This window comes from Heterocephalus glaber, unplaced genomic scaffold (genome assembly GCF_053883595.1).
Source record: "Heterocephalus glaber isolate CG9 unplaced genomic scaffold, H.glaber_assembly_v1.0 deba00001150, whole genome shotgun sequence".
NCBI lineage: Eukaryota > Metazoa > Chordata > Mammalia > Rodentia > Bathyergidae > Heterocephalus > Heterocephalus glaber.
This window is the reverse complement of record NW_028258204.1, coordinates 1,646,047-1,661,735: the sequence shown is the minus strand read 5'-3', so window position 1 is coordinate 1,661,735 and position 15,689 is coordinate 1,646,047. Positions and strand designations below refer to the sequence as shown.

The 15,689-nt window shown below is 47.3% G+C and overlaps 1 protein-coding gene across 1 annotated transcript in view; it reads right to left on the bottom strand.

The window, feature by feature from the left end:
• Window positions 1-15,689, bottom strand: part of Chat (choline O-acetyltransferase) — a 43,852-nt gene that overhangs the window by 21,230 nt on the left and 6,933 nt on the right. The window contains exons 6-7 of the mRNA XM_021251954.2: window positions 14,797-14,977; window positions 12,800-12,977 (exon numbers count right to left, since the gene is read on the bottom strand). Of these exons, the coding sequence (XP_021107613.1) occupies window positions 12,800-12,977; window positions 14,797-14,977 (359 nt within the window). The remainder of the gene's footprint in view (window positions 1-12,799; window positions 12,978-14,796; window positions 14,978-15,689) is intronic.

Genomic DNA, 15,689 nt, shown 5'->3' with positions numbered 1-15,689 from the left:
TCAACAGACTTGGCAAAAGACAAAAATGTAAAGACTCAAGAAAGGAACTTAACCATAAACAAAATAAATCAAAAGAAATGCACACCCTCATATACCACAATCAAACTTCTGTAAATCAAAGACAAAGAAAAATCTTGAAAACAGTAAGAAGTGACATATTACCCACAGGAGAAAAGCAATCAGAACAACAGCAGACTTTTGTGGGAAGCTGAGGAGGACAGAAGGAAGTGGCATAGCACTGTCTATGCTCTAGAAGGAAAGGATTGTCATACAGAGTTTGGGATCCTTCAGACATGAAGTGCAAATCGGAATCTTCTTACACAGAAAGAAACTCGTGCTGGGATGTAGTCAGGCAGGGCCCTTGCCCAGTAGGATTGAGGCCCTGGGTTTCATCCCCAGCTCCACAACACCCCCCAGAGCCTAAGAGAATTATCCCCAGGAGACTTGTTCTAAAACTGGCTAAATTGAGGTTCTTAAAAAGAAAGGAAATGAGGGCTGGGGATTTAGCTCAGTGGTTCTGCTGCCTGCCTCACAAGCGCAAGTTCCCGAGTTCGATCCCTGGTACCGGAAAAAAAAAAAAATCTAATAAATTATGTTTCAGTGTCAAAGCAAAAATTATAACACTGCCTCATATGGCTCTACATGTATATGAAGGAATTATTTAAGAATTATGGGCAGGAAAAAGAAAAGGATGTAAAAGGTAGAAAGCTTTTTATACTTCACAGAAGAACTGGTAAAATGTTAATGCCAATAGGTTATGATAAGTCTTGTACGTATAAGGTAACACTTATAGGAACTGCTACAAAAAATAATACTAAAAACACTATGGATGGATAGAATTATGAAAAATATTCATGTAACCCATGGAAAATAAGAAAATGAAACAAGAACTTGAAAAACAGAATAAGCAAAAAGTAAAATGACAGAATTAAACCCTAACAGCAATAATTATATTAAATGTAAATGATGCAAATAAATACAATTTAAAAATGACATTGGCAGAATATGTTAAAACTTTACTGAACTGTATGCTGTCTGCAAGAAACACATTAAATATCATGCTATAGGTTCACTATAAGTAAAAGAAAGGAAAAAGACATATCATGCAAACATTAATCAAAATAAACTGGGAATTAATATATAAATATCAGATCAATTAAACTACAGAACAAAAAAAAACTTACCAAGGTCATAAAGTAAATTCACCAAGAAGATAGCAATCCTGAATTAATATGTGACAAACATGATATTGTAGATAGATAAGTTAATTAGATATCTTGTAGGCAATTAGACAGGGTGGGCCCTCAAGGAGCTAACATGGAGGACAATCAAGACACCTTCACTGAAGGCCAGCATTGTAAAAGAAGAGAAACTACCACACCCCAGTGCTTCCCCTAAGGATGAATAGCAATGATTGATATTCTAAATAGGTATCAACCACCTGGGTAGGGGACCAAGATCTTACCCACCCCCTCCAGAAAAGATTCTTTGAACCCATCTTTATATGACTTCCTTCCGCATTGGATCCCCATTTAATCAATGTTACCTAAGTGACTATACTTGGTGTAATCTTACTGGTTTGAGCATAGTTTTGTCCCACCTTGTGATTTCCCATTGGATCAATATTACCTAAGCGACTGTATTTGTAATCCTATTAGTTGACTATATTTTTTTCCCACCTTGAACCCACCTCACCTCGTGGCTTTGCTCCATAAAAGCCCCCTGGGAAACAGTGTCAGCGGGTAACCCATTTTCTGGTCCCCCTTCTGTCTCTCTTAGACAGGAACTATCTTTCTCTCAATAAATTTTTCCTGACCTTAACCTCTGTTGTTCCTAGAATTCATGCTTTGATTTTAGAGAACACAAACTGAAGTTTTGGATATCTAGCAGGTTTGGCAGTTACATCTACTCCCCTATATCAATACCATAAAATATGTGAATTCAAGACTCCCTAACTAAAAGGAGAAACAAATCTACCATTGTCTTGGAGACTTTAACACCCCTCTGCCAACAATTGAGAGACAATTGTAGACAGAAAATCAGCCGGAATACAACAGAATTCAATACCACCAACAATCAACAGGATCTAATTGACACTTAGAGAGAACGTCACCCAATGACAGTAGAATGTACATTCTTTTTGAGTACCCATGAACCATATGCAAGATAGGCTATGTCCAGGGCCATTAAACAACCCTCAACACTTTGAAAAGAATTGAAATAATACAAAATGAGTTTGCTGTCTGATCACAATGGAAACAAAGTAGAAATCAATAACTGAAAAGAACAGGGAAAGTTCCAAATATGTGAAAACCAAATAGCACTTTGTGACTAATCCAAGGATCAAAGAGGGATCCTAAAGAGAAATTATAAAAATACAATGAAATGAATGAAAATTTTTAAATGCCATATAAAATTTGTGAGATACATCTAAAGTATTGATGAGAGGGAAATTTATAGCAGTAAATGCTTGGAAAGACTGACAAGAAAAGAGACAGAGAGGGAGGGAGGGAAGGAGGAATGGAAGGAAGAGGATAGAGGAAAGAGGAATAAGGAGAGAGAAGAGAGAATGAGTCTCCAGTATCAGGAATGAAACAGGAAATCTCACTAGACCCTAGGAAATAAAAAATACAATAAAAAATGCACATAGATCTGACAATTGAGATGAAATGGACCAATCTTTGAAAAATGTAAGCTTCTACCATGCATTGAATGTGATATAGAACATCTGAGTAACCTGGTAAGTATTAAGGAAACTGAATTTGTGTTTTAAAACTCCCCCAAATAGGGGCTGGGGATTTAGCTCAGTGGTGCCTTCACCTTCACAAGAGCAAGGTCCCAAGTTCAATCCCTGGTACAAAAAAGAAACTCGCCCAAATAGCCAGGTATGGTGGCACATGTCTATAATCCTAGCACTCAGGAGGCTGAGACAGGAGGATTTCTGTGAGTTAGAGGCCAGCCTACACTACATAGTGAGTTCAAGGCCAGCCTGCACTACAAAGTGAGGCCTTGTCTCAAAATAAATAAATAAATATATAAGATAAATAAATAAAAAATAAAACTTCTCCAAAAGAAATCTTCAGTCCCAAATGATTTCACTGAAGAATTCTACCAAACTTCTAAGGAAGAACCAACACCATATCTATACAATCTCTTTCAGAAAATATATAAGAGGAGGGAACACTTCTTAATTTATTTTATGATTCTGATATTAACTTCATGTCAAAACAAAACAAATTAACAAAAAACTTAGACCAATATCCTTCATCAGCATAGGTGCAAAATAATGAACAACACATTAGCAAATAGGCTAGGTATGGTGGCACATGGCTGTGATCCCAGCACTCAGGGAGGCAGAGGCAGGAGGATCACAAGTTTGAGACCAGCCTGGGCAACTTAGTGAGACCCTATCTCAAAAAAAAATTAAAAGGACTGGGAAGTCTGCATGAAGGCTCCAGGGATCAATTCCCAGTACCGCCAAAAAATAAATAAATAAATAAATCAGCAAATAGAACTAAGAAGCATATAAAAATAATTATACAGCATGCCTAAATATGGGACTTATTTCAGGAATGCAAGGCTGGTTTCATATTTAAAAATCAATCCACTGTATTAACAGACTAAAGAGAAAAATTATGTGATTATATTAGTTAATATAGAAAAGGCATTTGGCAAAATTCAACATCCATTCATGACAAAATCTCTTGGGAAACTAGTAATAGAAAGTTCATCAACCTGATAAAGAACATCTAAAAGAATTTGTAGCTAATATCATTTTTAAAATTAAGAGACCAAATGCTTTTTCCCTAAGATCAGAAACAAGACAAAAATATCTGCTCTCACCACCGCTAGTCCAGGAAGTACCAGCAGTCCTGACCAGTGTATTAGGGCAAGAGAAGGCAATAAAAGGCAAAGAGATCAAGAAAAATTGCCTCTATTTTCATATGGCATGATTGTTTATGTAAAAAATCTGAAGGAATCTACAAAAACAAGCAAACAAAAAGCCCTCCAAGAACTAAGTGAACTCAGCAAGGTCACAAGTTATAAGATCAACATACAAAAATCAATTATATTTCTGTGTTCCAGAGACAAACATATGGCACCAAAGTTAAAAACACAATAACAACTACAATCATTCAACAGAAATTAAAGACTTCACAATAAATCTAACAAAATATAAAGAACTTGTGTACTAGAAGTACAAAACCCTAATGAAAGAACTCAGAGATCTAAGGAAATGGAGAGTTATATCATATTCACGCTTTCAAAGACCCAGCAGAGTGAAGATGTCATTTTTCCCAAGTATTTTTCTTTTAAAATATATATACATATTTTTGTTAATGCATAATAGCTTTGCAAAAATTTGGGTTTTCTTGCATCACTTTCTTACATGCATATAACATACTTTGACCACATCCATCCCCTCTCCTCCTCAAATTGATACATAGGCTTAGCATTTTGCATCAAAATTTCCAGCAGGATATGTCATAGCTGTAGACAAGATTATTATAAAATCTTTATGAAAATGTAAATAAACTAACAGCTAGAGTGATTTTGAAAAAGAGTAAAGTTGGAGGCATCACTGTATCCAACTTGAGGACACAATCTATGCCCATGTTACCAAGACTGTGATACTAGCAGAAGGGCAAGCAGAGCAGTGGAACAGAATAGAGAACCCCAAAACTGACCCAAGCAAATGTCCCACTGATCATGGCAAAGGGGCAAAGACTGTGGTGCTAGAGACTTTGGACATCTGCCGGCAAGAGAAAGAAAAGAAAAAGAAACCTTGACATAAATCTCACAGATTATACAGAAACTAGCTCAAGACAGATTGCTGGCTTAAATGTACAAAGTAAAATTATAAAATGATTAGGAAAAAACAATAGGAGAAAAGATTTGACATCTAGCCTAAGCAAAGAATTCTGACACTTGACACCAAAAGTACTACCCATAAAAAAGAAAAATTGATAAATTGGACTTCAACAAAATTCAAATTTTTGACACAATGGAACACTCTGTTAAAAAGATGGAAAGACAAGCTACAGGCAGGGAAAAAATATTTGCAAGCCACGTATCCAATAAAGGAGTGTCTAGAATACATACTCTCAGATTTCACAGTACAAAACAATAAACCAAACAACTCAATAGAATGGGCAAAGAGATAAAATAATATTTCACCAAAGAGGATAAATAGATGGGAAATGAGCACATGAAAAGATATTCAATGTATCAATCACTAGGGAAACAGAAATTAAAACCACAAGCAGACAGGCAGGTCTGTGCACACCCTACCGAGGTCCTGAGGAGGAAGACGCCGAATCAGCCCGCTGCAGACAGGCAGGTCTGCCCACAGGCAGGTCTGCCCACACCCTGCCAAGGTCCCCAGTCGCGCGGAAAACACGCCGAATCAGCCCGCTGCAGACAGGCAGGTCTGTGCACGCCCTACCGAGGTCCCGAGTCAGGCGGAAGACGCCGGATCACCCCACTGCAGACAGGCAGGTCTGCCCACAGGCAGGTCTACCCACACCCTGCCAAGGTCCCCAGTCGCGCGGAACACACGCCGAATCAGCCCGCTGCAGACAGGCAGGTCTGCGCACGCCCTACCGAGGTCCCGAGTCACGCGGAAGACACCGGATCACCCCACTGCAGACAGGCAGCCACCTGATTCCACATTACCAAGGCGCAGAGGACACCAGACCACCAGACCAAGGTACTGAGTCCCACTGTTCCCGGCCCAGAGGTAGGGGCTTCTGAGCCATCGTCCCAAAGGGGAAGGAAGTGGGAGGGCTAAGGGAAAGGATAGAAGGGAATGGGATTAATATGAGAAAATGGAAAAATAGGAACAAAATCTTTGTAAATAGGGAGGGCTGGAGGGTTGAAGGGAGGGCTGGGCAAAGGTGAAAAACAAGAACCAAGAGAGACTATGTAAAGGTGCAAATTTCCAATGATGAATGTCATTATATTGTATACTAAAATGTACCAATGATTAGAATGAATAATCGATAATGCAAAATAGGAATAAAAGGTCGAAAGGGGTAGGGGTAGTGAGAAGGAAAGAAGGGAAAGTAAAAAATGATGAGAAATGGAAAAAATGGAAACAAAGTCTTTGTAAATAGGGAAGGGTGGAGGGCGTGAAGGGAGGGCTAGGAATGGGGAAAAAATAAGAACCAAGATGCATTATATAAAGGTACAATTCCCAATGAGAAATGTAATTGTGTTGTATACCTACAATGTACCAATAAAAGAATTTAATACAAAAAAAAAGAAATTAAAACCACAATGGAACATTACTGCATGCCTGTCAGAAGTACAAATATAAAAAATAATGACAACACCAAATGCTAGAGAGAAGGCAGAAAAATTGCATCACGCACACACACTGATGGGAATGTACCATGGTATGGTCACCCTGGAAAAGTATGTTAGCAGTTTCTTTAAAAACTGAGCATTAGGGCCGGGGATTTAGCTCAGTGGTTCCAGTGCCTGCCTCACAAGCGCAAGGTCCTGAGTTCGATCCCCAGTACCAAATAAATAAATTAATTAATAAAAAAATAATAAAAACTGAGCATGACCTGGGGATTTAGCTTAGTGGTTTCGCAGCCTGCTGCACAAGGGCAAGGACCTGAGCTCCATCCCCGGTACCAAAACAAACAAACATACAAAGCAAAAAAAACCCAGCATGGGCCAGGGATTTAGCTCAGTGGCACTGTGCCTGACTTGCAAATGTAAGGTCCTGAGTTCAATCCCCAGTACCCAAATAAATAAATAAATAAATGCTGAGCGTGCAACTATAACACTTCATTCCTGGAAAGAAATGAAAATGTATGTTCCCATCAAAACCTGTGCACAGATGTCCAAGGACACTACTATCTGGACACTACTCACATGTCCCTCAAAGGGTAACTGGTTAGAGAAACTGCAGTACATTATGCCACTCAGCAGCGAAAAGAAATGGGCTACTGACATTCGAAACAACTTGAACGGACCTCTAGAGAGTTATGCTGAGTAAAAAAGGCAGGCCCAACAATCATACCCCGTGTCTGACTTCATTTATGTAATATTCTTGAAACAACAGTAAGTTATAGAAATGGAAAACAAATCTGTGGTTGCCAGGAGCTAAAGAAATGTTAAGGTGGGAGGAAAGTGGAAAAAGGCCACATGGTGGATCCTTGCCTTGGATCCTGTGGCTCCACCTTGTCAATGTCAGTGTCAGTGTCAGGATCAATGTCAATGTCCTGGTTGGAATATTGTGGTGCAGTTTTGCAAGATGTTCCCATTGGAGAGAAACAGGAACATGTGGGCTCTCTGTGCTTTATTTCTTACAACTGCATGTGCAGCTGCAGTGACCCCCTAATACATTTAACTTGATTAAAAAAAAAAAACCCAAGAACCACAAAGCACCCTTTCTTCTGGTTCCAACCATCCTTCCAAAAGGCAGACGACCTCAAGAGCTTAAGGGGATTCAGGCTAGGAGAGCTGAGGAGAAGGTGGATGGCTGGGGAGGCAGGAGATACAACAAAGCGCTTCCCAGCTGCCTCCAGCCTCTACACTACTGTGCCGCAGAGAGTAGGTATAGAAAAACAACCCAGCACTCATGAGGTTAGGAAAGAAATGGACATCGGCCTTGGCAGTGCCCATCCAGCAGGTACCAGTTTTCAACTTCACTAGCTTTTTCCAGGAATCTGTGTGCCTAGGGCAAAGTGTCCCCAGAGAGCTTCCCCAGATCTAATAAGAGCTACCATGGGCGAACACCCTCAGCACGCCAGGCCCCAGGCCATCTGCTCAGCTGTTGTGCCCTCATCCTACCCACTGGGAAGCCAAGCTACAGGGACACAGAAGGGCAGGGCAGGGCCAGGCCTCTCTCTGTCTGAATGCCCTGGTCCATGAAGGGCCCTACACTTCTCCTGGGGGAGATGTGGCCCCAGGCCCTCCCCAGAGAAAGGAAATCTCATTCAGCCAGGAACATGGGAGGTATTTCTGGGCCAATTAAATCAGAGACGCTGTTACTGCCAATGTGTCATTGGTTATAAAATCAGCAGACTTGCCTAGCTCTGGATGGCAGTATTTAAACAGCCGAATGCCCCCATCCTGAGAGGTTCCTGTAAGCTGTGACCATGACCGTGGCGTCTGCAGCTGCCGTCCCTTCCCTCCTCGGAAGCAGCGGCCGAGCTCTAATTGGCTGCTGGGGATAAATATTTATGGAGCTGTGTAAACAGAGAGCATCTGCCCTAGTGGTCTGTTCGCAAAGTCTCTTCACAGCCCCCAGGAAAGCCAGCGCTCAGGGGCCTCCAAGCTGACCATCCTTTTCCTACAAATTGACAAGCGCTGCTGTCTTCCAGACTCAGGGCTGAACGTCTAATTAAATTTCCAGACCAGGATAACGGTGTTAGTTCCTCCTGGGTTCAGGAAGGCCACGGATTCACGGCTTGATGGGAAGGGAAGTCCTGAGAGATGTGCCCTGCCCTCCCTCCAGGAGCTGCCTATCCCAGGCAGGGAGCTGGATGCTTTTGCCTCCAAGGTGGGGAACTGCTGGATCCTGGGGACACAGCTGCCACCTCTGCTCAAGGGGCGAGATCTCCATCTCACAGGCGTCACTGATGACTGAAGACCCTAAGATCCGTGCACGAGGGGTGGCTGGGTGCTCTGAAACTCTAGTGATTGTCTGAGCGAGTTGGTTCCAACCTGGCTGCACAGGAAACTGTCAGGTTGCCTTAAAAATAGGTTCCCCAGCCCCTCTCCCAGCCCTGGGAATATCACCAGGGCCCAGGCATCTGTCTTGTCTTCAGAAGAATGCTCCAGATGAGGTTAACATCATCAACCAACCCCATCTACAGCCAGGGCTGAGTCACGCTGCCCTGCACGCACCTGGGCTGTGACTGGCCAGGGACCCCCAGGACTCTGTTTGAAATGCTGCTGTACCCCCTGGCACTGTGGCCCCAGGCTGACAGTGGCTGATGCAGCTGCCAACAGCGATATCTCTGTGTGTAAAGCTCCTGGTGATTGGGGTGGGGGGTAGGCAGGAAAGGCATGAGGGCTGCAGCATGCAGCCCTGCTCCTGTGAGCAGGCTATTCTACCCTCTTGGTCCCTGGACCTCCATGGGCTTCACCTCTCAGTGTCAGGGCAGAGGGCCAGGCAGGCAGCCCGAGACCTCTGAGGAAGGGATGTCTGAGCTGGGGCTGGTGGAGGGCCTGGGACCATGTCTCTAGGGAAAGAGTGCATACATGAAGGGTCAACGCACACAGGACCAGGTCTCCCCAGGGTGAGAGGAGCTTGCTTTGGGCAAGGCCTCCTTGGTGGACAGTGCCCACTGGACCAGTGTTCAGGTCCTGGGGGGGGAGGCAGCAGTGACCTCAGCACGCCCCACTCCGTGATGTTAATGCAGGTACTGCTATGGGCCAGAGGGAGCCCAGGCCCTGTGACCACTGCCAGCTCCGGCCCCGGCTGGCCAGGAGCTGGGAGCAGCTTCCCCTAGCTAAGGCCTGGAGGGGACATGGCTGACAATGCTCACTGTACCCTTGACCCTCCCCTCTCCTCATCACCTCCCTCCTTCCTCCTCAGCTCTGGACCACCTGCCTTGGAACCTTGGACTCGCCAACTTCCCCGCACAGCCAGGTCCTCTGCACAAGCTCATCGGAGTGTGTGCTCCTGTGGCCCAGTCCCCGCAGCCCTCTTGGGACAGTTTTCCTTCACACTCATGCAGCTCGGGGCCAAGTTGGTGGGAGGCTCCTCTACCCTGTTCCCACTCCTAAGCAATTTCTCCTCCCTCACCCCTTTCCTTTGCATCTGGAGCCTTTCGACTCTGATCCCCAGGGCACTGTCCCTGCTGCTGCACTGCACCAGCCCCCACATTGCTGCCCACCACACTATCTTCACACCCCACCACGCTTGTCTCTGCTGCTCTGCAGCCAGGAACTGCTGGAGGGCAGGAGCCTCCACAACTCCTGCCACTGAGCCTGGAGCCCCAGTTCCTGTTTTCCCATCCATACGATCTGCTTAGCCATTGCATTCACCCCCAACCCCATTTAACCTCCTTCCAGCTGGATCCCTTCTTGCCCTGTCTACACCCCTGCATCTGCCTCTCCTACCAGAAACACTTCCTGGACCCTCACACTCTTCCATAAGTTAAGCATTTTCTTGCTCCATAACACCCGGATGTCTCAACAGCCGCCCACCCTTGCTGGCTCTGCCTGCACGTTGAGTGCCTCATGGGCAACTCCTTTCTGCTGTTGGGCAGCCTGTCCACACAGAGCTGTCCACTCCTTGCTGCTGCTCCAGCCTGCCACTCACACCCAGCCTGTCCCATCCTCCTGTCACATCCGGCCATGCTCTCCATTGTCCCTCTGGACGCTGTGGCTCCCGGTTTTCCTTTGCTCTGTGAACTGCCATTTCTCAGTCTCTTTTGCATCTTCCTCTCCCTGACCTCCAGGACCCTGCTCTCCTATTTCTAGATGATCTCACTCAGGTCCATGACTTGAAATGTCATTTAGGTGCTGATGGCTTTCAAATTTATCTCTGTACCGGCCTCTCCTCCAGCCCCAACACATAGACCTAATCTGACATCTCCACTGGATCACTCCATGAGCCACACATCAGACACATCGCACCCACTCCCCACTGTCCCCCAGCTCCACAAACAGTGCCCCACCCAAACCCAATCAGTGGCCCAGTCAAACCCCAGCAGCTCCCCCCCTTTCTTCCTCCCTCTCCTTCTCTCTCTCTTCTTTTCCCTTCTCAAGCCTTGGAGTTATGCCCAGATCCACCCGTACCTTCTACCTCACTGTCGACCCTGTCCACACTACCATTCTCTTCCACTCTGAAATGGAAATGTTCAGCAAGGGTCGCCCTTGGTCCCCTCCATGGGCATGGCAGGGGAGGAACCACCCTCCAGGAAGGAGTGGATCAGTCAGGGGTGCTAAATGGATCAGCCTACTTGCCCAGGGGGTTGAATGTGTTCTCTCCTTTCCCTCAGAAACTGCTCTTCCATTCAGAAGCCAGCTCAACAGCCATTAACAAATTAATTCCAATGAGTGCAGCCTAAGCACTCAGACCTCCAGGCAACCCCCGTCAGTGTCACAGTGTTGAGAGCCTGGGCTTCTAATAAAGTGGGAAGCAGGCTGGAAACAGAGGTGATTATTTTGAAGCCTGCCTTCTGTCCTTGGAGGGGCGAGGCGGGGGATGTGATTCACTGCAGTCCCCTGTGGGACTTAACTCACTCTCTCATGGTAAGTGATTAATCCCAGGCACAGTGGTCAGATCCCGGAGAAGAGTCCACTCACAACGCCTGGCGGCCCCTGCAGCTCTCTTTTTTAGAAAAGCAGTCAGCACATGCCCAATAATTGGATGAGAGACTAGTTCATTGGTAAGGAGGCAGTGTATCAGTGGCCAGCACCTGATTCACCCTCCATTCTTTTACTTAATGAACACAACTGGGCAGCCGCTGTGGTTGCACAGTGGATTTGGGAAAAGAGCTGGCTTGGGCTGCAGCTCAGTGGTGAGTGCTCCCCCACCCGGGTGAGGCCCTGGGTTCCATCCCCAGCACCAGAAAAATCTAACTACACAGACATGGGCCTGAACTTCAAAATTTGCACTCATCCACCAAATGTGGGCAAAACTCCCCTCAGAATGCCAGTCACACACGGCCCAGATGGTGGTGGCCAATGTGAGGGCAGTGCCAGGAGGCGGATCTTGAGCTCTTCAGGATGGTAGGGAGGAGCCTTCCAGAGAGAGGGACCTCAAAAGGTGTCAGACAGCCAGGGGCCAGGGTGTCCCCTCCAGCCATCTCTGCTGGCAGCTACTCTCCTTGTGGTCCCCGGGCAGTAGCAAGCACACCCCTGCTGAACGGCAGCTTTGCCCACATTAGATGCCATCCTCCACCCCCTGGCTGTTCTGGCTCACGGCACAGGTCTCGCTCCCCGCAGTGCTCCCTCCCGGAGTACTGATTGAGCACCTGCAGTCTCTATTGCTTTACACAGGTAAATCTGGCAGTCCTGGGCACTTGGGTCCCCTGCCCATGCCCTCAGCCTGATCCTGCACTGAGATGCTCAGGGCAGGGCCTTCCCCCTCTGTCCCTCACCCCAAGCCCCACCAGGGTCTCCAGTAAAGACACACAGGGTGGCCAAGCAACTGCCTGACCAGGTACTGTCCCTGGGGGCAGGTGAGGCCTCCTAGAACCCTGCATCTTATTGGAGGCATGAAAGGAAGGTGCTCCATCCTACTCCAACTCGCTCTGGCTTTGGTCTGAAAAGTAGTTTCCAGAGGATGATCAAAACATTTCAAGGCTGTTACCAGCTTTCTTTTTTTTGTTGTTGTTGTTTTTGTCTTTGTTTTCTTAAGTAGAAAAAATTTATTGAGGGGAGGAAAGCTTCTGTCTAAGAGAGATAGAAGGGGGACCGGAAAGTGGGTTACCCCCGTTACCAGCTTTCTTATGGGAATGTGTGGAAACTTTCATGGAGCAGAGGGCAGCTCGGAGGATGAGGATGAACTTGAACAGGACAATAAATCAGGTGAAGGAACTATTGTGCCTCCCAGAGCTGGCTCTACCCTGAAGCCCCATCCAACCGCACTCCCAGTGACTCAATCTCTAGAAAACCACAGGCAGTGCACCAGTAAATCACAGCCAGCACCACATGGGAGCATCTTTCCTACTGCACAAAACCCCTTCCCAGCATCCTAATGTCCACACAATCCTTAGCCTCACTGGAAGGCTAGCATTACCCAACACCACAAGTGTACAACAGGGCCTCTGGCTCAGCTGGCCACCTGAGCAGGACAGATGGGAGGGACAAGGTGGGCACTGACCTTTCACGAGGGCCGTCCTAGCCTCTGCCCACTCGCTCCTCCCATCTGATGTGAGCAGGCCGATGGGAGGCAAGTGCTCATCCTCATTGGAAGCCATCTTGACGATCTTTCTCAACTGGGTGAACAGATCTCCCTCACTGAGGCGGTGGAAGTTGATGACCACATCCAAGACAAAGAACTGTGGGGACACAGGTCAGCAGTCATGTGGGCCAGCTAGCTGGGGCCACATGCCTTTGGTGAGCCTTCTGAGAGAGCCTGAGACAGAGGATGCTTGGGCCCCAGCCTTCCAGGGGGTTTGGGGTCTGAGTTACCCCAATTTGGGGAACAGCTCAATGCTGTTGACTGTGGTGGACTCACACTGCTCCCTCAAAGAAGACCAGATTAATTTAGCCCCTCCTCGCCAGAAAAAAACAAAACAAAACAGGCTGTGTGGCTCCTAGCTCATGTTAATCCATTGTGTTTGGGGCACTGAGGTGTAAATTGGCACAACCGCTGTTGGAGGGTGGTGTCTCTCAAACTGCAAATGTGCATACCTGGCGCTCAGCGGTTGTACTTACGCAAGCAGAGTTTAGCCTAAGGTGTAGAGAGACATCCTGTCCCCTGAGGTGCATTGGAAGGATGTGCACCTATCTGCTTGTTTGCCTTAGCACACAGTAGCAGAGCCTCCCTCCAGGCGGGGAAGGCCGCAAGGAACGTCATGTGCTCGTGGAAAGTTGTGTCCACACTCAGCGCAGCAGGAGCTAGGATGAGAGCTCCACAGGGAGCCCACAGGGTTGGGCCTCGGACACATGGGTGAGTGGAGAGAAAAGCTAGCCAGCAGACAAGGTGGAGGGCAAGACTGAAAACCAGCTTGCAAAACAATCTGTGCACCCTCTTGCACACGTGTGTGCCACAATGCTCTGCATATAAGCTGTGCAGTGTTGACATTCTGCAGCTCCAAAGGCCAGAGCCTGGGCTGTGTGAAGGCAGGGGGTCCTCACCAGCTGGTGGACAGGAGTCCTTGCCCCACCCTGCCTAGTGTCCCCAGGCTGGGTAGGAGGAGGAGCCCTGAGTTGGGTGCTAAAATTGAGGGGTTGGGACTGCACCATGTGGAAGATGGAGGTGCTGGGTTTGACTTGTCCATGAGGAGCAAGGTTTCCTTGTGTGGCTGCTGCTGGGTGTCGGGGGGCTGCCTTGGGACAGTGGTCACAGCCGCCCTCAGAGGGCAGACTTCCACTGAGTTCCAATTTACTGAATGTGTGAAATGCAAGCCCAAGAAGAAAACACTGGAACAGCGTGGGCAGGGATGAGGGGGTTCCAAAATGGTCATCAAATTTGGGTTTAGTGAAAAGCACCAATGAAAATATCCCAGAATTTAAGCAAATAAGGCTTTTTGTCAGATGCAATATTTTGTGAAGCCTCAACAAACAGAACACAGTGTGGTGGGAACTGAGAAGGGTCAGGAGCCTGTGGGGCTCTTCCCAGCTCCATGGAACCCATGTGAAGACTGACCATGGGGTGGTGGCCAGGCCTGGGGCCCCCCACTTCCTGTCTGTCTGAGGGAGACCTGACAGCCCCTCTTCATGTCACTGTGAGAGTTCAATGGCATGAATGAGGGTGAGTGGTGGCCCACAGCCAGCATGTGTGGGGGTCTCGTGTGTGTGTGTGTGTGTATGTGTGTGTGTGTGATCTCCATGAAGGCCCAGACCTGGTGACTATGCAGATATAGTTCAATGAGAAGGTGGAAGCTGAGGCCATGCTGGGCTCCCCAACCACCTTGATATGGCTCCTGGAGCTGAAATGAGGGTGGGCTGGGGACAAGGATTCCCTAATGGTGACCACCCCCTTCCTAAACAAGGGAACAGGGAGTGATGGGGCCCCTGTGCCCCAGCTCACTGTGTGACTCTGCCAGGTGGCTGGGCACCTTCAGCGCAAGAGTGGACAAGTACACCTGGTACTGCGAACCCCATACCCTCCCCAAATCCAAGAGGTTGCAGTGGCCACAAAGGGTCACTCACCTGGTTGCAGCAGGCCACAATGACATGCTCAGGCTCGGGCATGACGCTGCTCTTCTGGGCCACCAGTGTGTCCTGGGTATGGCCAGGGAGCCGGTAGGAGGAGAAGAGCCCATAGTATTGCTTTGTACAGAGGGGCTGGCCCGACAGCTGGCCTGTGCCACAGTCTGTGGGGATGGAGTGGCTGGAGGAGGGGAGGAGAGCAGGCAGCCGTAAGAGGTGCAGGGGGAAAGGGAACATCAGAATTGGTTCTATCATAACTCTGGGGGGTGTCAGAGATAAAACCCAGGGCCTGCACAAGTCAAGGAAGTCCTCGACCACGGAGTACTTGATCAGCACTCTGTTGTAACTTGGTTAAGAAAAACAGGGCGCCAGCTGGGGATTTATCTCAGTGGTTCTGCCACCTGCCTCACAAGCAGGTCCGGCGATCCCCATACAAAAAAAAAAAAGAAAAGAAAAACAGGGCACCAAATCCAGCCCTGCTTTATCATGTCAGCGGCTGTGGTCAAGCCTCCATGCTTGGAAGTAACAGAGCACCCTATTTCTGTGGCCTACGGAAACCCTCAGGGTTTTCCCAAACTTCCCCTACTCTACCCTCACCTAGCTCATGCATGTGAAAATGCACCTGCTATTTAGTCCTTGGTGCCTTTGCTTATGCTGCTCTTTGCTTGGCATGCTTTCTCCTCTACTCTGAACTCTACTGTTCTGCTTCTCTCCCCTAAGAGCCTACTCATTATCTCTTCTAGAAGCCTCCTCTGAGTTCAAGGCAGAACATTCTATTTCTCCTGTGGTCTCCGCATGACTATGTCTGTCATTTTCCCTCCTTTCTATCCATATATCCACCATGCATCCATCTATTCATCCATTCACCATTCATCCATTCACCCACCTACCCA